Raw genomic sequence first — 24199 nt, forward strand, 5'->3', positions numbered from 1 at the left:
GGTGTCAGAGACCAAGTTACTTGGGGTCCAAATTGATACCAGCTCAAATTCAACTCCCACCTACAGTTAAATATCAAGAAATGCCGGTATGCTTTACCGACAAAATCATTACCTTACACCTGCTACCAAAATCACCCTCTACCTCATTTCTTATCCTCTCCTTCTCTATGGAGCTCCACTCCTAACTAATCTACAGACCTCCAACACAACTTTCCTCTTGCTACAACAAAATTGCCAAGTTCGCTACCAACCACAAGTCCTCCACCCACCACTGTTCCTCTCTCCAAAAACTAAAATGGCTAGAGCTACCCAGTTCTCACATATACTCAACTAAATCTTGCACATAAGCTCATTTTCAACCCTCCCTTTGTCCCTCCCTTTCATCAGCCTTTAAAATGCACCTTCCTGCAAGAGTATCAAGATCCAACAATCAAAATCTATTAGAAGTATATAAACCAACTAGTCCCCAGGCAAAAATCTTCTCCTTGCATGCCTTTGGAACTCCCTACCACCTTCCATTCGCACCACCCCAACCATTTTATATTTAAAAGATCTCTTCACTCACATCTAGTATCCCAGTGGGAATGCTCTTGCTCCCACACCACATAACACTTGCAAACTCCATCTTCTTTCTTCCTCTGTTTCCTCCTGCAACTTTCCTAATTACCCACCCTAACTCATACATATTATTATTCCTAGAATAATCAGAAAGAATATACTAGGCCACACTTCCCAAGTATTGCTTCCCTAATACGTTATTGCTTCTCAGTACTTTTGTGCATTGCTTCCTAATATGTTATTATTCCTCAATATTGTCATGAAATGCTTCCAAATATGTTATTTCTCAGTGCTTCTGTGCTAAATTTCCCTTTAGTCTGTATTACCTATTAATTTCATCACTAGATTGTACTCGCTCTAGTTGTATTATTTTCAAATTGTTATTTCTTGTATGATTAACTTCTGTGTAATTGTATAATTTGTATATCTATTAATAACCATCTTAGTTTTGGAGCTTTTCTCCCCAGGACTCCATTGAAAACGGGTTCATTTGGCCCAATGGACTATCCTGGCAAACCAACTGCAAATAAAATAAATAAAACTGTCATATGCATTTCAATACCCAAGGCTTATACATTATCTAGTCATGTAAATATTCTCTGCATGGCAACAACGAAAAGGCTTTCAATGCTGGTAATTCTTTAACAATATACTTACTAAAGCTTACTTGCATCTTACAATATCAGACAAGCTTACTAAAGCTTACTTGCATCTTACAATCTCCGACAAGCTTACCTGATGTTCATTAAACCATGGCTACTTAAACAGAGCAACAGGGCACTGTGACAGCATACAGTTCCAGAATAAGAAGCATAAATCAACAGTACAAAAATCTGATAGAAAACCAGAACATTTTGCAAAATCAAGGACAGATGAAAAGCCACGGTCGTATTTGTGATCTACTTTGGATGGGGGAATACTCTGCACATTTACACTGCATAACTGCTCCTTGCCTTCCATGGACACATCCAGAGCCACTACAATGGGGAGAGTGGGGTGCAATAAGTATGTCACAATTTGAAATGTCTCTGGCAATAAGTATGTCACAATTTGAAATGTCTCTGGCTGACAGTGATGGCTCTGACACTCATACCTCTCAACTTCAGAGTAAGAAATCTGGACAAAGCCATACATAGAACTAGAAGTGTGACAAGCCCAAAAATAAGGCCAATTTTTAAATATTGCTCTTATAACTTAAATAGAACAGGTAGATCTTGCATTAGTACAAGTTTTCTGAAGGGTATGAAATCTGAAACTCAAATGTCTGCCATTATTTTCTAACTTCAATCTTTAATGACTTGCCACTAATTTGCCAGAAAACACAATTTTATGAAAACGGACCAAAATGTGATGCAAAATACCTGTCAAGAAAGGGACACCTTTTTAATATTAACAGTTAACTTGAAGCAGCTAACAAAATAAGAGCATCCACATGCATTTCTGAAATAAAGGTAATCTATAAGTGATCATTACAGTTATATATAATTGTAAACCCTCCACATTTTCTTCCAAAATTGCCATTTTGGAGGAGGGATTGTTAGGGAGAGCAACATTGAGCCAGAATTGGGGACAATTGAGATGTTTTGATATTCCTAATCTACAAAGTGATTTGCACGTACCTCTCAACCTCTTAATGCAGGAAATCTGATCAAGGCCAAATATATCGGGAACATGCAAACACTACTAAAAATTGCTCTTGTATAAACGTGAAGACAGTCTTGCATTAGCATGCATTTTTCTGAAGGTTATGACATCTGAAACTCAATGTCTGTCATTTAATGGCTTCATTCCTAAATGATTTGCTAGAAAATCACAAATTTGAGAACAAACCAAAATAAGCAGCAAATATCTATTCATTCTGCAAAGATATGGACAACTGAGAGGTATAGTTCAACGGGGCTGTCTGAGCTTGCTACCCCTCACAAAATCATGGTCAAATGGAGCCTCCCCCCTGCAGCCATTCCAATGTCCCATTTATCATAAACACTAATGTGCATACTGCTTCACTTCTGCAATGATTTAGGATTTCATTTGAAAGTTTTATTTTGCATTTTACAGCACAAACCCTAATACATATCTGTTAAAGCAATGCAGTCTCACAATGAAAATAGACCAACATTAAAACTTCTCTGCTCTTGAAACTCGCATGCATTGAAACAGCACTGAAACCCACTTTCAGAGAAAATACATTTTGCCAATGGCAAATATCAACTCTGGGCTGTCTACAAAATCATAGGCCCCTCGAACATAACATACACATGCTCTTCGATACACCTTCCTGACTGTATTACATTATATTCCTTGTACAATACAGTACAGTTGTTAGAGGGCATTTTAAATTTATTGTTTTGAACATTTTTCCAGTAAACAATGAAACAAAAGCATCCACTAATGACAAAACTGCCCAATTCAGAACATTTCCATCATAAAAGTCTACTCAAGTCCACCAGTATCAGTAAAAAATACACAATCTCTGAAGTAGTAAACTCCACATTGAAAAAATTTGTAACTAATAAAGAGGTTGCTGCTAGCAAACACTTTATATGTCATTGTTTAATCTACAAATAAAGTGCCTGTTACTCTTGAAGAATAAATTGCTTTTGTTGCATGCAATAAAAAATGAAAAGCTAGTAATACCGCAATAGGGAATGGATAGCAAACTGTTAACAGGTTCATAGTTACTAGGTATCTTTGCCAAAAGACTGCAGCATCCACCCCTTTACAACACAATACAGCATCAGCAATGCATTTACCTACTGTGGGAGTAGAACCCACAGCCTTCAGCATCTAAAGCAAGTACACTATCTGTTGTGCTATTAACAATGCAAGCAGACTAAACACAAGCAGCACTAAACTTTTGCTCCCCTGCAGCTCTCAGCTCCTTGTAAAATCTACTCCGACACCCAGCTGTATCTCTGAACTTTTCAGCACAAGAAATCTGGAAAAGCCAAAATTTATTGGGGGGGGACAAAAGGCCAAAACTAGGGACACATTTTAAACATTGCTTGTATAATGTTTGAAAGTTGCTAGAATAAAATGCTGCTACCACCATACATTTCACTGCCACGCCTTGAACCCAGGGGACCCGTGCAAAACAGTCAGAGCAACATACCACTACGCCAAATAAACTGTTTTGTGAAAGAGGAAGACTGAAACTTAAATAGCTACCATTTAGTGAATTCAGTTCTCACCATAGCACAGCTGTCAGCCTCTTAGCACAAAAGACCTGAACAAAGCCAATAATGGGTGACTACTACAACCACCAAACATTCAGTGAATTCAGTTCTCACCATAGCTCTCAACCTCTTAGCAAATAACACCCGGACAAAGCCAGTAATGGGAGAATATAGCCCCCAAACATATTCAGTGAAATCAGTTCTTACCATAGCTCTCAACATTAGCAAAAAACCTGGATGAAGCCAATAAATACCTGAACAAAGCCAATACTGGGTGAATACAGCCCTCAAACATATTCAGTGAATTCAGTTCTTACCATAACTCTCAACCCTAGCACAAAACCTGGACGAAGCCAATAATGGGGGGGGGGGGGGGATACAGTCCCAAACACAGGGATACTTTTCAAATATCCATCTTGTACACTTAGAAAATTGCTAGAATAAAAGCTTTTGTTAACATACACTTTCTGAAGAATATGAAGTCTGACAAGTGTCCATTTTTTTTAACTTTTGTTAACCAGGAAAGTCTGACTTAAAAAAAAAAAAAAAAAAAGCTAAGTTTTAGCAGAGGCCCAGGGAGAAACACTCCAGACAGCCAAGAATAAAACCAGAGAACATGTAGCTGTCAGGCAACAAGGACACAAATGCAGAAACCACAGAGGAACAGAAAAAGTATGAGGGAAAATCCTGCAACATTTTCACAAATGGTGGTGGGTAGGGAATTCAGGCTCTTGCCACTTGGGCCCAAGGTACAGGGTTCAAGCCTTATTCACTACCCACCACCATGTACACCTGGGGCATTTTACACACACACACACACACACACACACACACACACACACACACACACACACACACACACACACACACACCTCTGAAAGTGCCCCATCTTCCTTCCTTCCGTTCGTTTCTGCTAAGTGTCCGGTCCCGCTCCCATCTTCTCTCTTCCTGAAAGTGCTGCCGCTTGCTAGGTCCCGCCTGTGTGAGTTCCCGCTCACAAACCTTAAACTGACAATGATGATGTCAGCACGCCTGCGACTGGACTATTTGGACTCCTTCTTAAAGGAGAATGTGCGTAAAAAAAAAAAACTTTTTTTTTTAATTATCTAGCCGTAGCCGATTCCAGGGGGGTGCAAGTGCACCCCCTTGCACCTGCCTGCGGGCGCCCTTGGGCAGAAATCTGTAGTAATAACCTGCAGTCCTAAATATAACTTAATTTGCTATGCACTCTGGGGTCTTTAGGCCCATAATGCAGCTATCATTTTATCATTTATTTATTTAATTTTATTTATTTAACATTTGTTTACTGGGAAAGTCTGACTGAGACAGAGCCCATTTTCAGAGTAGACCTGGGAAGAAACCCTCTAGACCCATGTCTTTGAATCATTTGATATACATAGTCCACTTCTGCTGCTCTCAGGCCCACAGTAAGAAACTCACTTTCAAAACATTCATACTTGCCTTTGTTTGATTTGGCCTGTACTCTTTTTCGTGTTTAGAATTTTATGTAAGCTATCTGTGTGACCTTTATCATTTTTTTTTATTGTTGTTATCAAGAGCAAAACAGACGGTGTGTTCCTTGTAGTATCTGGACCATTGCCTGATCCATAAAACAAGAATGAATGATGCTCTGAAACCTTTCTAATTAAATTGAAGCAGTCGTTTGTGTGTATTAATTCATAAATGGAAATAGTCTTTCCTTTGTGATAATTGCTAGGAATGCCTTGGAATCTCCTGTTTTCATTTGTAGATAGACTTATGCCTGGTAAATTTTCATCAGTTTCATCTTTCACTTACATATCTAAATTCAACTTTGATTATTGGTAGCAGGTGCTCCACAGCTCTTAAAGCAAGGATTATACTGACCGTAAAATCAACAAATATATGAATACTTCTAAAGGTACTGCTTTTAAGTAGTGGTATAACTGCTCTTGCTCATTCAGTCCATTTTAATTTTGATAATAATCAAGCATTTTCCACTTTTTGTAGCTCCATCTCTGCCTTTTGTTTAAGGGTATATGACAATACCCTGTGCTTGTGAAATATTTGGTTCTGGATCACTTTTACCTTCACTGCTCAAATTTCTTCTGCTAACTTTCTTGCTCGGTATCAATCATTGTGGCAGCTTTTAATATTTGCCCAGTTTCCAAGTGCCACTTCAGCTTTTAATGTTATTTAATTTCAGTTTTGTCTTTTTTTCATTTATTGTCTGCCAAGCAATGCTGGCCTTTTTGTGTTACATGCAGGAAAAATAAATAAATAAATAAATAAAAGAGCAAACCTGGGATAAGTTTCTTGACACCCCATCTACTTACCATGGTTTGCCTTAGAGGAAGCAAGGATATTACTCTGTCTTATTTATAATGGAAGATTACTCCAGAGATGAGGGAAGTGTTGTGCAATAAATCTGTCCCACCAGCTCGTCTTATTTATTTGTTGATTAAGATTCAAATAGCTCGTTCTAGTATTTGTAAAGCCATTTGTTTTATGTAAGGTTAGAAGATGTTTTGTATGGTAGTTAGTACAAAGGACTAAATCTCTGAGCTGTTAACGGACTGCTTTTTTTGCCCAAGGTGCAAGGTTTGATTCCTTCAATCTTCGATTGCCTGTGTGGCTTTGTGCAGGTCACTTAACCCAGACAGTGCTACCAGGACACCCCTGAAAAGGAACTAAAAAAAAATGAAGAACATTTCAAATCTCTTTTTTTGAGAGTTTATAAATACATTTGTTTTGTGGAGGTCTAGGAGATCAAGGAGGTTTTGGTCCTTAGCACAGAAAGCTAGTATAGAACTACAAGCCTGTCATGCTAGCTGAAGGTCTTTAGTACAGTGATCATTTTAATTCGGAACCTCTGAGGTCTTTCTTGCTGCATGATATGTTTCACAAACTCAGAAGTACCTTCTTCCTCCTAAGGTTATTGTGGAGCATGTCCTAAATATTACTGTTTGGTCCCCAACGATATACCTTGTTGCTTAATCAAAAGTGCCAAATAACTCTCTCTGAACCTCTCCTAAAACTGTTTACCTTAAGCACAGGGTATGTTCCTGAGTTATGCTGCCATGCACTTATTGTATAAAGTTATAGTTTTTATTAAACATTTTCCCCTGAGAATGCCAGGCTGGCTAACCATTGTTTTCTTTTGCTTAATCATGTCCTTTTTTCATTCCTTTTCTTTATGAAAAAGTATGTTGTCCAGAAATGTGCACTGTTTGGGCATGGCTACATTATGGAAACTGGTCTGCAGTTCCAAAAGTCATGACTATGTCCCCTGTATATGACTAAAGTCTTCTTTGGAAATGTTTAGTATTTTGTTACCTCTAGTTCTCTGTCATCAGGAGTATTTGGTGACTTCCCCCAATTCACAGGTAGTGTTCTTGGAGTATACTCTCAGGGAACATGTAGTCTGGGTTAGCTGCTGTATTAGCTATCTCCCATTAAGATATTCTGAGAGGAACACAGTGGAAATTTCTGTCTGACAAGTTGCCCACCGGTACCTTACTGGTACTTTTGTGGCGATTATGGAGGAGCCATGCCTCAGTATAAGCATTAGTCTAGAAGCACAATAACACAGCTATACTGGCAGACATAGTTAACTGCTGCTCAATAACCACCAACAATTTTTCCAGTATTGAATGAATGTGAGTGGTCCAGCATTACTTTATTTACCTAGATAGGCTGACTGTTTAAATGAGTAAATCAGATAAAATAAATGAAAAGATAGGTTCACAGATGGATCATTCTATTATTTGCATTTATGAGGAAATGCTATTGCTCCGTACCCCACTACACCTAGCATATTTTAAAAATATGGAAACTGGGGCATTAAAATGACAGCAGCTTAGCCCCATGAAAATGCAGTTAATGGAAAAGTGTAAGATTTACGTGAGTCTGATGTTTAACTAATTGGAACAAACTCCATATGTGTCTGGTAGCTGTCAAAATTATATGGCAAACTGTCAAATTGCACTACTGCCTTCATTTTAACAAGCATGAATACATGACGCAAGGGTCCATTGTTCTTCATTAATGCCCTTCATACTACAGGATAATAACGTTAATTGAAACATTCATAACGTTTGGTCAGCTGCAGTGGGCATTGCACTGTATCTTCTGGTTAAGGAATGCGTGGGATTGTTGGGATTTAAAAAAATTGATCCAACCCTACTGGATGACAGTGGTGATACCCATCTCTTATTCACCCTCCTGATGTCATGGGATTTCTGGAGTCAGAATGAATAAATGAATGGACTAATAGGTGATTAGATCATGATGGTCATTGGGAAGATAGAGGGTCCAAACTTATGACAGAAAAGCTACAAAATGCAAAAACAAAAGTAATATTTGGAGGGGCCAAAACTGTTCTGAAATACTTTCTTTATGTGAGCTGCGTTGTACGATTTCCCTCCAGTTATTTAAATCCTAGCACAATTTTACTTTTATCTTTTTTAATAATGGACAGGATTATGTGGGGTGCTGTACTTAATTTGACAAAATAATGCTCGAGGCCCCTCATTTAACATTAATATGATGTATGATTAAAGTACAGGGCCATGAATCTGAATTTCTGGCTTTGTGTCCATAAAATTCCAGTTTGCATGTATGGGAATCTGACAAAACTAAACATGTTTCTTTTCTTACTTTATCGCAAAGACACCTGTCATCTTAGTAGGCTTTCCCAGTTATCAAAATGAAATAAAATACATTTGTATTTGAACTGTGACATTCACTATGAAATTAAAATGCATTGATCCAACAGGATTATCTTTCTAAACAGAAATGAATTTTTAGGCTAGGTTAATTGATGTACAGTCAGGCATGTCTGTCTTGTTGAAATGTGATGTTTGTGAAGTTGCCACATTAGGGGAACTCTCTCTTTTGTGACTCGAGTTCCGAACATTTGAATAACTAAATGTTACTCAAGACCCAAATAGTGGGCATATGAGCCTCACCTGACTTGCTCTTCTCTCTCAGATCCTGTGACATCAGAGCTTATCATGATAAATCAGAGAAAGGGAATGTGAGGAGACTATGCAACCCCCCCAATAACAAATATTTGCTTATACATTTTTTTTCTGAAATGCAGTTTTGATAGGCTGAATTTGATGAAACTCCACTTACCAGACTTCACTTTGAGGAATTAATTATAACTGACATGACATTTCCCTTCACTGACCATTTTTATTTTGTGTGTGTGTGTTTTTGAGGCTAATGCCACACTGGACAAACAAAGACATTGCAAAAGTGTCAGTATCCATGTGAAATACAGTTCTTAATATAATACCATTTGATTGACAGGAATAAGTTTAATTAGTGAAAGCAAAATTAAAATAAAGTACTATAATATCAAACGTAATAGACTTAAAATATTGCTATTGTTTCCAGGCCCAGTTTTCTTCAATCAAGACGTCTATTTAAAACAGTTAAGAAAAGGGCTATAATTCAAACTGGTTTACCTTTGTTGACATTTTTTTTTTACTGTAGTTATTGTCCATATGTGTGCATGCAAGTATTATCAGACAGTTAATGACTGAAGGAAATAGTACGGTGGAAGTATTTTTTATCCAGTTTCTGTTTTACATTTCAGAAAAGGGACTCTGGTAAACAGTTCAGCACTAGTTTTCTTGGCTGGTATCTTAATGGGATTCAGTCGGACTGCTAGGTCTCCAGAAATGGTCATCATTGGATGTTTTATTACTGGAATTCATTCAGGTATACAGTGTGTAAAATATAAAAATGCACGTTGAGTCTTTTATTGAATGTGGCCTAGCTAATTTAACATTTTTTAATATTTTATTCAAATATATATATTTATTTCATGCATGTGTGTTTGTGCATGCAATGGAATGAGTAACAGCTGTTTATTGCATAATTATATGAATGCATTAATTATTGTATTATCATATTACCCTAGACTGCATAGGTTTTGAATATTCAGAATCACAGCATAGATGTTTATATAGCTGATCTTAAATGTTTGGAACCTCTTGTAGAAAGAATAGAGACGGACTGCAGTAAGTCTTGAGAAGAGTTAACCACAATGATACTGATTCCGTAGTGAAATGTTTTACAGAAAATGCCTCACGTTACTGAAATACTATTCTGAATTGTTAAAGCGAGCAGATGATGATATTGACATTAAATTCAGGTGGGGCAAATTGGCCCAATTACTTGGTCTCAAGGAGTGCATTTGTGGTGCTAATAACCTGGGTTTGATAATTATTATAGGAAAACTGAAGAACAGTAAGGGTGGATAGTACTTGCCATCCAAGAGACTGTTATCCTCATCCGGGGATGAGGAGTTGTGTTCACAACTGTAATTCAAACTTCTTGGGCCCCCACCAAAATTTGGAATGGACCCGCATGCCAGCTCTGACCAGCTACTAAATTTAAACCACAAAGTTTGTTTCATGCTCACCCAGAGAAGGATACACACCCACAGGGGCATACATACACATGCACATGCGTGGGCGCACACACACAAACACACAGATATATATATATATATATATATATATATATATATATATATATGAAAAATATCATTTATTGCAGGAAGCATTTTAGCTTCTGCTGAAATACTACTGTTTTTTGTTGATGGTAAATTTGCTCAAATTATATAACAGTCAACTTCATTAGCTCAACCGTTGAATAATTCAATTTGTTTTGCCTCTTTTTTCAAAGTTGTGCGAACCTGGACTAGCTTCTGGGGATATGGGGTATGAAGGGAGGCAGAGGCCCCAATTTAAAAGTATTTTATTTTGTTTTCTTTTTGGTAATTGCAAATGTAACCCATTGGTTTACATTTTGATTACTTTTTCAGTGATTTGGGTGGATTAAATGGTAATTGCTGAGAGTTTGTTTGATGTTTTGTGTTTCAAATAAACTCACTGGTGATTATTCATTCTAAACTCGTGTGTGAGTGTGTGTGTGTGTGTGTGTGTGTGTATATATGTATATATATATATATATATATATATATATATATATATATATATATATATATATACACACACACACACACACACACACACACACATATATATAGATATATAGACAGTTAGATAGATATGATTCTCCTGCATTTGACCGAATGTATGGTTATTCAACAAATGCAGGGGTGTGATTTAATTGTCGATGGTATGGAACGCCAAGCAGTGGATATGCCGATGGTATACGATGTCGATACAAGTAAGTGGCGTTAGACAGGTTGAGAGCCTATGTGTGTGTGTGTGTGTGTGTGTGTGTGTGTGTGTGTGTGTGAGAGGTTGGGGGATAGATGTAGTATTGTTTGTGTGTGTTTGCGAATGATTGTGTTTGAGTTTGTCTTGTGTAGTGGCAGTATTATGGGAAGTTTTTAATGACATTAAGGTGTAGGCCTGGGGGAAGGAGCAGAGTTAGGGTTAGCATCCATTACTAAAGATGGCAGAGGTGCCCTTAGTAATGGATGCTAACCCTAAAGCTGCCCCTTCCCCCAATCATAACCCTACACCTTAACTTCACTAAAACCTTTCTGTACCATTGCCACTATTCAGACAAATTTGAGGCTAGTGTTAAGGAGGGATTTAGTTGTAATATCTGGAGAGGAAATAGTTTTTCTGTGTCAATATTATTTTTTTTTCTTCGCTATTTTGTCTGACAGAACTTATTTTGTCATTGTTTTACATTTGACATCAGGGAAGTTCTGTGATATGCAATATACTCATATTAATGTGTGTGTGTTTGTGTGTGTGTGTGTGTGTGTGTGTGTGTGTGTATATATATATATATATATATATATATATATATATATATATATATATATATATATATATATACATATATGTAGGTATGTATAAGACAGCTTTAGTATACCTATAGGTACAGTAATGCCTGTAAGCAAGCTACACCCCCTGTGCATAAAAATAAACCTTAACACTCTAGCACCAAGAAGTCAGCAGGCTTTTTTAAATTAAACTACTTCCAATTGCTGAAATCAAGCATATTCAAAACATAGCAGCGAGATGGCTGTATCATTTTCTTGTCATCTGCATACCTAAAGAAGTCATTAATTAAAAAGTTGTTTTCAGAATAATGCTAGTGTTTTACTGTTTATGCCTTCTCGGACAGATAAAAGCTCTTTGAATGCACAGCTGACATAGTGCAGAAACTTAATGTAATGTTGTAAGCTTGTGCAGTGCCCAAAACGGGATAATGCTTTCCTTGTATTTTCTTAAACATTTGCCATCTTCACATGCCTTATGACCATAAAATTAATTTAGGGGACTGTATCCATGGTCAAGATATTCAAAAAGAAACTCTTGTAGAAAAGAACTGAAGGGTAAGCAGGGAGGCCAAGTATATACTCTAATGTAGGTGCCAACATCTGTGGGGTGGTTTCAGTATTTGCTGGTTGTGAAAGGTTTGCCAGTCTGGTCCTTCCCAGCTTTTGATTTTTAGTCCTACCTTTAAAGACTCCAGTGTAATAGCATCATCTGCAAGATCCATTCTGACAGTATATTCATCACATCACTGTAATTTTTTATTGCATTTCTCTTGCTTATAGGATCATACGAGGTTACTAGGCTAATGGCCCTGGGCCCTTACAAGCCTAGCCAAGAATTTATCCCCAAAAGAAACCTCAGTCAGCACCTGTCACCCCTGTCAGTGAGGGACACAGGTGGAACCCCTGGGACAAATTTGTGGTTTCCCGTCCACTCATCAAGGCTGCACTTGAAGAGGGTCAGCGAGGTGCTCTGTTTGATGTGTATGGGAAGTCTATTCCAGAGACAGGCAGCCTCTGGAAGACAAACCTGTCTCTCCAGCAGGTTTGGTTGATGTTGCATATTAGATTCAGGCCTTTTTAGTGGGTAGTTTGTGAGGAGTTAGACTTATGGATCTGGATCATTTCTAGTAGGGCAGGGTCTGAGATTGCCTTGTAGGCAAGACACAGATCACCCCTGAGCAATCTGTACGGTACAGAGTAAAGTGATAGTGATTTGAGCCTGTTTGCATAGGACAGGTGTTGGAGGCCATGGATTCTCTTTGTGAGGTATTTCAGTGGCCTTTCCAGTTGGCGCAGATGTTTGGAGAGGTACATCCCAAACAGGGTGTTATACTCAATTATTGGTCTAATGAGGGAGGTGTATAGAGAGGTAATAACCTCCTTTTTTCTGCATGCAATCCCTTTACTTATGAGATGAACCATGTAAAAGGCTTTTCTTAGCACTGTCGCTACATGATGGTCGGATGTGAGGTTGTTATCAATCTGAGTGCCCAGGTCTCTCACTACAGGATATGTGCTTAGCGGGTTGCCATTGATGTGGCAATCAGTGCTTGCTTTTTGTGTAATAAATGCATATGCTTTGTATGACCAGTAGACTTTCCACAGCATAATGTAACATTTAGGAAATCCTTTATAAAATGCATGCTTAGAAAGAAATGTGATTACTGATAACATCCTTGACTGTTGTGAATGAATTCTGAAATTAGTAGGTAGGATATCCTTGGCAATGATACCCAACAACTGCCTGCTCCACTCAGTGTATTCATTGTTTTACACAGACACAGCTGTGAGAAATGTATGTAGTGTTTATACTGATAACCGTGCCTAAGACACAGCTGTGAGAAATGTATGTAGTGTTTATACTGATAACGGTGCCTAAGACACAGCTGTGAGAAATGTATGTAGTGTTTATACTGATAACCGTGCCTAAGACACAGCTGTGAGAAATGTATGTAGTGTTTATACTGATAACGGTGCCTAAGACACAGCTGTGAGAAATGTATGTAGTGTTTGTACTGATAACGGTGCCTAAGACACAGCTGTGAGAAATGTATGTAGTGTTTATACTGATAACGGTGCCTAAGACACAGCTGTGAGAAATGTATGCAGTGTTTGTACTGATAACGGTGCCTAAGACACAGATGAGAGAAATGTATGTAGTGTTTATACTTGTTGACTGGATGGTTCCTTTGGGAATTGTAGTAGTAGTACCCAGAAATGGTTAATAACACGTTTGGCAAACAAGAAATAACAGCATCACAGATTTAATTTTGTTTTGTAGTTATTTTGGGGATTTAGTTAATTTGGTAGCTTCTCACACATCACAGATACTGATAAACTAAGCCTAACTAGTACAATGTAGACAGTAGCCTTACCTTTGACCACCACGACTAGAGTGACCGCAGAGGTTACTTACAAAAAGAATACAAGGTGTAACAAACTTGCCTTTTGCAGAGTGCCTTAAAGCCCTTTCCTTCTACTCAGTCTCCAATAGATTTCTGAGGAGTGATCTCTGCCTGGCTTACAAGGCATCCACAAAACCCCCACTTATGAATCCCCTACATATTCGTAAGTTAAAGAGTACCAGAAATACAAGGTCTAAGCACCTGAATTTTGTCTGTGACTTAAACAGAAAATGCTGAAGAGACAGCTATGTGTCCCAGAGACTCCCCCTTGTATGGAACAGGCTTCCCATCCATGTGAAGCCGAGATCGTTTATTACCCAGTTTAAGTACAATCTAGACCCTTGGATGGGGAATAGGAAATTTACACCAGGCCTGACATCCATGCCCCTTATGGACAGAGGTAGCTTATAAATGCCTGGCCCTCAATGCCATGTTTGGATACAAGACATCATTATTCTTTCAGGAAAACTTGGCTAGGCTTAGAAAGCCCCCCCCCCCCCCCCGGGTTGTTAGCCTAGTAACAGTCTATGAATCTATAAATATATGATTTTCAATAATTTTAAAAATTACAACAGTGTGTTAATTTTTCTCTCACTGACATATTATCTTTACCGTAATGCAGGTATGACTTCAGTATGCAGGTTTATTTGTTTATCAGAGAGACGCAGAAAGAGAGAGCTAGACAAGATGAGGCATGGTGGATGATAAAGGATTTATAGACAGGGAGAAAAACGTTGCATGCTTTGATTATAAAGAGGCTTCTTTTGTAAGTAATAATCACAATCAGATATGCTGTTCACGCACACTTGCAGTCCCACATTAGTCAATACTCTTTTTATAAAGTTATTTGTCAGTGTTGACTGAAACATTTTTATTCATTATAGTGCATAATGATATCTTTTCCAGAGTGTAAGGCAGTTGCAGGCTAGTAAAAGATGTGTGTCAATAACTACTACACAGGCCAACTTTCTTGTCAAATCCTATGACATACAATTTATCAAACAACCTAATTTAAAATATGGGAATGACACCAGCAGATTGCCTCCACACTGCCTATTATTCATTTCTTTGTAAATTACTAAGTAAAATTTATAACAAAACAGAGAATACAATATGATGAAAAGCCTTGATTTTGTATTCCAGAGTTCATCAGCAAACTGTTTTCCTGATTTTAATAGAGGAAGGGGTCTATATGAAAGGAAAAAATGTTTATCACAGTTCATATCTAGTATAAAGCATTGCAAATTTTTGTCATTTCCATATAATCTTGTTATGTCACCACAGTTCTTACTTTATCTTCACCACTAGTCAATACTTTGCTCATAGCCACCTTTTCTGTTTCTTCTGATTGGATCAGCTTTATAAAGAGGTAGGAGGCAAGAAGGGAGTGTAGTCTGTATCCAAGTAGGAGTGCTGGTCATGTACAGTGTGAAGACATGCATTAAACCATTGGACGAGGCTGATGTAATAAATGTTTGAGAAGGGGCACTGTAATGCAGCTTCTAACATTAGTAGTTTCTTTTCTTAGATTTAAATTGCTCAGTGTCTTCATGTCTTTTAACCTCTTACCTCACTAAGTATAATTGTAGTTGCCGGTATAGCTAAATAGCAATGAGTGGATAGCTTTTTTTAGTAATTTTATAAGGAGTGATAAGAATGCAGTTGGTTGATAACTGAGGAAGTAGAAATATATGTTTTGCAGTGGATGTTCTAAGGCTTCACTCCATGGCTGAGGACCAGTATATTCTAAGATGCTGCAGATGAATAGTAGTGTAACAGAGTAGCCAAGTTTTGGAACGCATTTTTTTGATTCCGTGGTGGTGCAGCGGTGGCGTTTTTGCCTCACAGCAAGAGGTTCTCCCGTTCGATTCTCGGCTTGGGTTGGGAGTGCCTTCTGTGTGGAGTCTGCATGTCCTCCCCGTGGTCGAGTGGGCATTCGAAAGACATGCTTTGAATGGGCGTGGCTTTGTTGAAGGTTGGGCATTGGGCTGTCAACTCGACACCATAAAAACCAACTGCCAATCATTAGCGGACCGGAGTTTCGCTGTGGCGACCCCTAACCGGGAAAAGCCAAAAGTCAAACAACAACAATAACATTTAAAACTTTTTGGAGGTAGGTTGTCACTTACTTGGATGATCATGTGCTTTTAAGGATGTGATAATGTCAGTGGTAGTAAGATGTTAATAACAAGGTGATTGATTGAGGGGCTGCTGTTTTAGACTTGGGAAAGTCCATTGTGTGCAGGTTAAACGATTTTGAACTTTTCACTGAAATGTTGAGTGACTTGATAATCTGATATGTTTTTTATCACCTTTATTAAATTATCACTTAAGATATAGGCAAGCATACTTTAACAAAAATCATTTTAACACTTTCCATTTAAATACAATATACATCACATATATTTGCTACTGTTGTCACTCTGGCATTAAAAAATGCTAAATTTCTGTCTTCCCTTAAACCTCATTTCTCTTACTGAACATTAGTATGCATGTATTGTTCTGCAATTTCTATTTGGTTTTATGAAATTTGCTTCTTCCCTTTTCTAAAGATCCCTCTTCTAGTTCCTTTATCTCATTTATAATATTCAGTACCTCAAATACAATTGATATAGACTTTGATTTCCATTTTCTAGCAATTGCCTTTTTGGCAGCCAACAGAATTAAACTTAATAAGGGCTTACAATGCCTACAGAATTCAGATCCTGTACCCCAGCTCAAAAGAATAATTTCCTTACCTATAGCTATTTGTTCACTCAATATTTCTGATAGAGTACTCTGTATTGAATTTCTTAAAATCTGTCAACTGAGTGCAGTAATCTGAGATGTTGTACAGCTTATTAGGAGTTTTTAATTTATCAAGGACCAGAATGTGATTCTGGCCCAGTGAAAATGATTTAGGGCCTAAGAAGAAGAGGGAGAAGAAGCTGATCTAATGGTTAATGTAATTAATGTGTTTTGATTAATGAATTCTAGATTTCCAGTAGATTCTTGCTCTTCTCTAGTAATGCTGTGCTGAACAACTTTTATGTTCTTACCAATCTGCTGCTGTATAGTTATTCCATTTATTTCTATCATTTGTCAAGCCAAAGAAAGATTGTGTCTGCCATAAATAAATAAATGAATTAAATAAATAAACATTACTGAAACACTACAATTTTATATTTGATTGTTTGAAATCTGCTAAAGCTTTCTCTGTTTATGCACACATACAAATAGTATATGAATGAAATACCATTCATTTGTAGATGATTTTTTGCTGAATAACATAATGCTTATGATTATAAATTAAACTTTTTTTCTGCTTTGTGTTTATTTTATACGTCTGTTTGGTATACTTCTACTGTCCTTCTGCTGTGTCCCATTGGGCTTCTTTAATCTGTGCACTATTGCAGGCAGGAAATGGCAGATTCCTTGTGTGGCACCATACTGACTGCAGGGAAGGTTTTTCCTTTAATCTACCCTTAACCTCCAGTCCCTATGCAAGGTATGTGCTGGCATCAGTGTGGGTTGTGTATATGTGGTACTGCGTGCATGCCCTCCACTGGGAATATGTCCCTATTCTCCCTCACTTTGTCCACTTGAGCTACAGCTCCCACCCGGGTTCAGGGACCTAGGCAGCAAGACATTTCCCTGTGGTACATTTTGGCTGGGGACACATGGCTGAAGTGACATTCAACTGCAGAGAAATATGGCTGTTTGTAAATTCCCTGTGGGCAAAGAGAAGCACATACTGCCATGCCCACAGCTTTAATAACCAAATGCATGGAGGCAGAAGAAGTAATGATTGTTGTGCTTAGTGTACAGTACATACTTGTGTGACTAACTCATGTAGAAGTGTGCTACAGCATTCAGAAAATCCTGCCTGGTTCTGTAGTCACATTTATGCTCCAGTATGCATTTTAGGTAATGTTCCCTAGACACTGTGAAGAGGGTAGTGATCCACACACACAGATTATAAAGGCACTGCCCATTGTGCACTGCATTTTTACTGCCACTGACATGTCCTCTGGCCTACCTGCTGCTTATGCCTACCAGCTGCTTATGCCTACCATATTACCTGCTGTCTCATGTTCCCTTGGGGACCATGGACATTGTTTTTCCCCTGTGCATTTGGTTATTGAAGTTGTAGGTATGGCAACACATTCTTCTTTTTGCCCACAGGAAATTTGCAAACAGCCATATTTCTCTGCAGCTGAATGTAATTTCAGCCATTTGTCCCCAGTCAAAAGTACCACAGGGGAAATGTCTCGCTGCCTAGGTGCCTGAACCCCTCCCACCCTCTAGTAAGATCCAAACCCAAGATGGAATCACTCTCTTCCCCCTGGAGCCTGCCGCCTTCATACCTGACATTCAACAGATATACCTTTTGTTCCATGGAACTTCCTTCCTTCCTTCATGTTTTTTTTTGTTTTTTTTTAGTTTTACACATATCTGAATTTGAACATAGTGCTGTTCACAGAGTTTCCCATATGCTTGCTTACACTTCAGATGTTCATTCTTGATCAAAGTGGAATGGAAGCAGCAAACGCACCTGACAGCTTCACCAGTCAGAGAATAATTACATGCTGTGACTAGTTGACCAGTTGAGTGATTGTCAGTTAAGTTACAATGGAAATAATTAGCTTATTTCTATTAAGAGAAACATTATTGTGAGCACTCCTATTTCAATTTCTCACCCGACATCTTTGGTAGTTAAAACAGCCTGCAGTCCCTTTACATTCGGCTATTTTTCTCAGTTTAACACTTCCTACGGCATCTAGTACAGTGATGTAACAGCCTGATTGTGTATGTAATACAAACTTTAATTTTTATAGTTACAGAGAACAAGAAATAATCTTTTTTTACATTACATTGTGTGTGCGCTGGTTTCAGATCCTATGGATTAGGTCTCCCCCCTCCCAAAGTACGTTATACCGAACTCTGTTTGTAGAGCTTGATTCTCTTTAAACATTATTGTTCCTGTATTTTTATTTTAATAGTACTTGCTTTAATCAGTGTTTGTGCACTAACCCATGTTATCTCCATAGTGATTTCCTTTTTGTAGATTATTTATTGTTTGCGGTGTTTTTGTTTTTACCCATTCAGTTCGCCCTCTGGGCTCACTCTACTCCATTACCCTGCCCCTTATTCCCACTCTCCCCCACTACATCTAGCTTTATACCCCAATAGCCACTCCCACATTTAAAACACCCTATCATATCTGTCTCCACACACCAACACTTAATTATCCCCCTCCTTTGCACTACTAACCTCACACCATCCCAGCTACATCAGACACACTTTCTCCTTTCATAAACTAATTTCTCTAATTATTTACTGCACCATATATCCCTACTTCGTGCTTCAATCTCACAATTATGTACACCATACCTGCACAGCCTTTACTCATCCTACTTTTTCTGTTCTTCCTCTACCCTGCAGTGTACCCTACTATCCTCCCAAACTTCTCATATTCCGTCCCCTTTCACACAACCTCCACCTATCCTAAAAAAGAATCTCTCTTCTCACCATATATTCTTCTCATCTCTATCACCACAATAATACTCTCCTATTTAACAGGAAGCTTCTTCCTGATAGATCTAACACTGTCTCTATCCCTCACATTCAAAATTCCACATTCTTCCTCTTGTTCAACTCCTTTTACTCCTACTTCTTGAACACATCTCTCTCCTCCTTTCCGGTGACATACACCCAAATCCTGGACCCCTGGTCAACCAGTGTACTAACTGAAACTTGACATCTTCACTCTCTCCCTAAAAATCTCTCCTTTTTGCTACAATTAATGCCCAAAGCCTATGCATACAACTTTCATACTTGGCTCTCCCATAACCACCCTGACATTTTATCTGTTTCTGAAACTTGGCTCAAACCACATTTGAAAGACTCTGAAATCATTCCCCTAACTAAAGAATCATATGAAATGACAGGACTTACAAGAAAGGGGGTGGGGTAGCCCTACTCTTCTCCTCCTCTTTAATAGTGATCCCCTACACCAACCCTATACCCAATTTGCAACAGCCGAACTAACCCTGGCCCTCCTAAAAATTAACCACAAAAACATATGCATAGCTGCCCTATATATTCCTCCTGGAAATAGCATCCCTGCTCTTGAAGATATTCTCTCTTGGTTATCATCTAACATACGTAATGAGACAATACTTCTAGGTATATGTCAACATTAACTGGACTTCAATTCTTTCATCCTCTACCACTCAGAACATAAATCTATACAATTTCACCAAACTACTTAACTCTCCTACCAGACCTAATAAAGACAACTCTTCAGGCAGCATTCTTAATTGGATATTAATATCACACCCCAACGATATTTCAGATAGTGAGACCTTATCTGACTGACTTAGTGACCATCTTCCTACCTTCACATGTTGTTCACCTTCCTCTCTAGTCCTACAACATACTTATATCTCAACCCGTACCATCACAAACTTTAATCCTCAAACCATCTCTGATTGCTTAAAACATATGAACTGGAACCCTCTGAAAACTTTTCCTCTTGACAATGCTGTTACTTACTTTAATACTTCTTTCACTAACCTACTAAGCAGCTTTGCTCCTGCTAGAACTAAAAGGGTTAAAAACAAAACTGCCCCCTGGCTCTACAAAGAAACTATAACTCTCATGCATCTAATTCCCTAACTGAATACAAACAACTCCATAATAAAGTTAAAAAACAAATAGTTACCAATTGTAAATCCTACTACTCTAAACTTCAAAACAATCTCAAAGCCAGTCCCAAAATTTTTTTTGAGAAGTATCTCTTCTCTTCTCACTCCAGGCATTAATGACAACCCTTGCCCAGATCCTAACTCCCCAGATTTTATCATTGCTGCCCAATTTAACGCCTTCATCATACACTCAATAGCCAAGCTCACCACATCTTTGCCTGATAATGTATCAGCTCCTACCATGTCTCCTAATCACAACTTCCCCTCCACAACCACAGCTTTTACTCACTTCCTTCCCTTTACCCTCAAACTCATTTTTGTCAATACCATAAAAAACCCCTACAAAAATTAAAACCATGCTCTAATGCCGAGAATAATCTACCATCCTACTTTCTCAAACTAGCTGCTGATGCCATAGCTCTTCGCATCTGCATTCTAATTAATTGCTCCATTCAGGAATCTTATGTATCCTTTCTCTGGAAAAAAGCCTTTATCATTCCTCTACACAAAGGAGTGAAACAATACTGACATCTTCAATTTCCATCCAATAGCCCTGCTCTCCCCTATCTCTAAGGTTTTTGAAAAATGCATTCACTTGCAACTCCTTCTTTACCTTATGGATAATCATCTGTTGACCCTTACTCAACATGGATTTAGACCGGGACACAGCACCATAACTGCCCTTCTGTCTTTTCCTGATATCAGGCACTATTGTATCTACCCTTTTCCTAGATTTATCTAAAGCATTCAACACCATTTCTCATCACTTACTTCTGTCCCAACTCTCTCTTCTCAACCTGTCCTCCTCTGCCATCAATCAATTTTCCAGTTACCTCTCAAACAGACAACAGGCCGTCAAGTGGAAAAATTGTACCTCTTCCTACTTTCTCACTCCAACAGGCATACCCCAAGGCTCTATCCTGGGTCACGTACTATTTAACATTTTTATTAATAACTCCCATCACTATCCCAAATGCCAAACTTGTTCAATACGCAGATGATTCTACCATCATTTGCTCTGCCAAATCTCTCCCCAAACTTATATAAGTAATGCAAAATGCCTTCAACAGCACTGAGACTTGGTTGTTGAACAACCATCTAGTTCTCTATACATCCAAAACTAAAATCATGTTATTTACCCCATTAAAAACAATGCAATTGACAAGAACTCTGTTTTGATAGTCAGCCAAAACATGACTCTCATTGAACTAGTCCCCCGTACTAAGCTACTTGGTGTCCTTATTGATGAACAATTAAAGTTTGACATTCACCTATAAACTAACATAAAAAAACCTACCAGAAGCTTGGAATGCTGTATCGGCATAATCCTTATTTCACCCCTTCAACTAAGCATACCCTTGCTGTCACTTACCTCCATCCCTCTCTCATGTATGGAGCCCCTCTCCTTACTAACCTACAGTCCTCTCTAGTCCTCTGTAAAGGAAAAACTTGATTCTTGTTTGCCACTGGCTCCAAATCTACTTCACACCACTGTGATGCCCTACAGTCCTTGAATTGGCTGGAACTTCCTATCTCTTTTAAATTCAACTGTCTACTGTCCAAACTCATCTTCAAGCCCTTTAACTGCCCCTCTCTCTCCTCTATCCTCATCCTTCATCTTGCTGACAAATCACTCAGGTCCAAAAATCAGAATGTCCTTGAAGTGTACAAACCCACACATACTCCAGGGCAACTTTTATTGTCATTTTTCCCAGCACACAAATGGAACTCTCTTCCACCCCACATCCAAACTATCCAGAACCACTCTAGTTTTAAGACTTTGCTTCATTCATACCTCTCTTCTAACTGGGAATGCTCCTGTTCTCACCCTTCCGAACTTTTATCTACTTGACTCTTACTTCCTATTAAACTTTGACAAATTCAGTCTAACACTTGCTATGTTCTTTTTAATAACTTCTTATGAATTATCTTACAATATAGACATTTGTATGCCTTGACCTACAGAATGCTAACTTATTCTTGTACTCCCAGAATGCTTTGTTATGGTTGACAAACTGCAAATAAAATAAATAAATAAATACACATCTATCTCTTTCTGTTATCTCTCTTTCTCTCTCTCTCTCTCTCTCTCTATATATATATATATATATATATATATATATATATATATATATATATATATATATATATATATATATATATAGATAGATATGGATCTAGGATGTTTGCTCGACTGAGCAAAAGACCGAAATCCAAACGGCTGGGCATACTTACGTGAAAGTGCTATTCACCGAAGTAGCACTTTCACGTAAGTATGAACAGGCTGTACTATGGTGCGGGTAAGTGAAATTTCACTTTTCCCCACTGTAGTGCGGTCTCGGAGGGAGAATATTAAAGTAGGGGAGGTGTGGGGGGGGCCCCCCTGCTAAAATGTAAATGAAGTTGTTTTTTTCACCCACTTTAACGAAAGTGCTTTTTCGATAAAAGCGCTTTCATTAAAGTCTGTTCGGGTTTTATGGATTTGGACGTTTGCTCAGTCAAGCAAATGTCCTAGATCCGTATATATATATATATATATATATATATATATATATATATAAAAACACACTACATGTGTGTGTGTGTGTATACTATATTTATTTTATTATTTTTATTTTTATTTTACATTTGTTTACCGGGAAGGCCCGAATGGACACAGGTCCTTTTTCAGCAGAGGCCCGTGGAGAAAAGCCCCAGATAAAATTACATAGTTCCACAGGTAGAAACCATACAGTTATACAGCATAGATATCTAGTAGTATGTAATAGGTGGGATAAGATAGCATATAGCAAAACACAATGAGAAACACTGACATACAGTTTCATATGTAGGTAGCACCAATATAATACATATCTTACAAGTTTTTTATGGTACTAAATAAATAAAATGAACATATTTTTCTTACATCCATTTAGATGATGCAGGTTTAGAAAACACACTAGGAAGAGTATTTGCTCTCTGGGATACTTTGAGATTAGGTTTAGATGAGGAATTGTTAGTTCAGTAGTATTTATCCTGGGCTGTCACATGGGCATAACCAGGAATTCATATAGTGTGCTTTGAGTAGCTTTTTGAATTGACTGTTGGAGCACATGCAGGTTATGTGACCAGGAAAGGAGGTACAAACTTTTCAAATAGAATAGCCAAAGAGAGATTTCCCTTCCTCACTTGATATGTTTGGTGACATCTAGGCTGTTTTGGGTGCTAGATCTTAAGGTTCTAGTAGTGAAATGGAGTTTTAGCTGGTTGGCAGTATATTTTGTGTGTCAATGGCAACTGGGTGAATTTCAGTAGCTGTGGTAGTTCAAGCCAGCCCAATTGCTTGGGAGCTGAACAGTGATGGGTCCTATATGGGGTCTCAGTTGCAAATCTAGCAGTCTTGTTGTAACAGGATTCTAGTTTGTTTAGATTAGATTTGTGGAGGTTTGTAAGTAGTGGGGATGCACAGAGGAGGGTAGACAGCAGATGTGTCCTGGCTATGAAGACTTTGGTTTGTTTAGTGAGAAATTGTTTGTTGCGATAGAGGAGACTGAGTTTTTTTTTAACCTTCTTGATAGTTTGGGCTATATGAATGTCAAATTTAAGGTCGCAATCTATTTCTACACCTAG

At 38.1% G+C, this 24199-nt stretch overlaps 1 protein-coding gene across 1 annotated transcript in view; it reads left to right on the forward strand.

Moving 5' to 3' along the window:
* Nucleotides 1-24199, forward strand: part of LOC122788725 (solute carrier family 2, facilitated glucose transporter member 5-like) — a 569090-nt gene that overhangs the window by 110966 nt on the left and 433925 nt on the right. The window contains exon 4 of the mRNA XM_044055616.1: nt 9319-9443. Within this exon, the coding sequence (XP_043911551.1) occupies nt 9319-9443 (125 nt within the window). The remainder of the gene's footprint in view (nt 1-9318; nt 9444-24199) is intronic.

The sequence above is a fragment of the Protopterus annectens genome, chromosome 14.part0 (genome assembly GCF_019279795.1).
Source record: "Protopterus annectens isolate FY-2018-M chromosome 14.part0, PAN1.0, whole genome shotgun sequence".
NCBI lineage: Eukaryota > Metazoa > Chordata > Ceratodontiformes > Protopteridae > Protopterus > Protopterus annectens.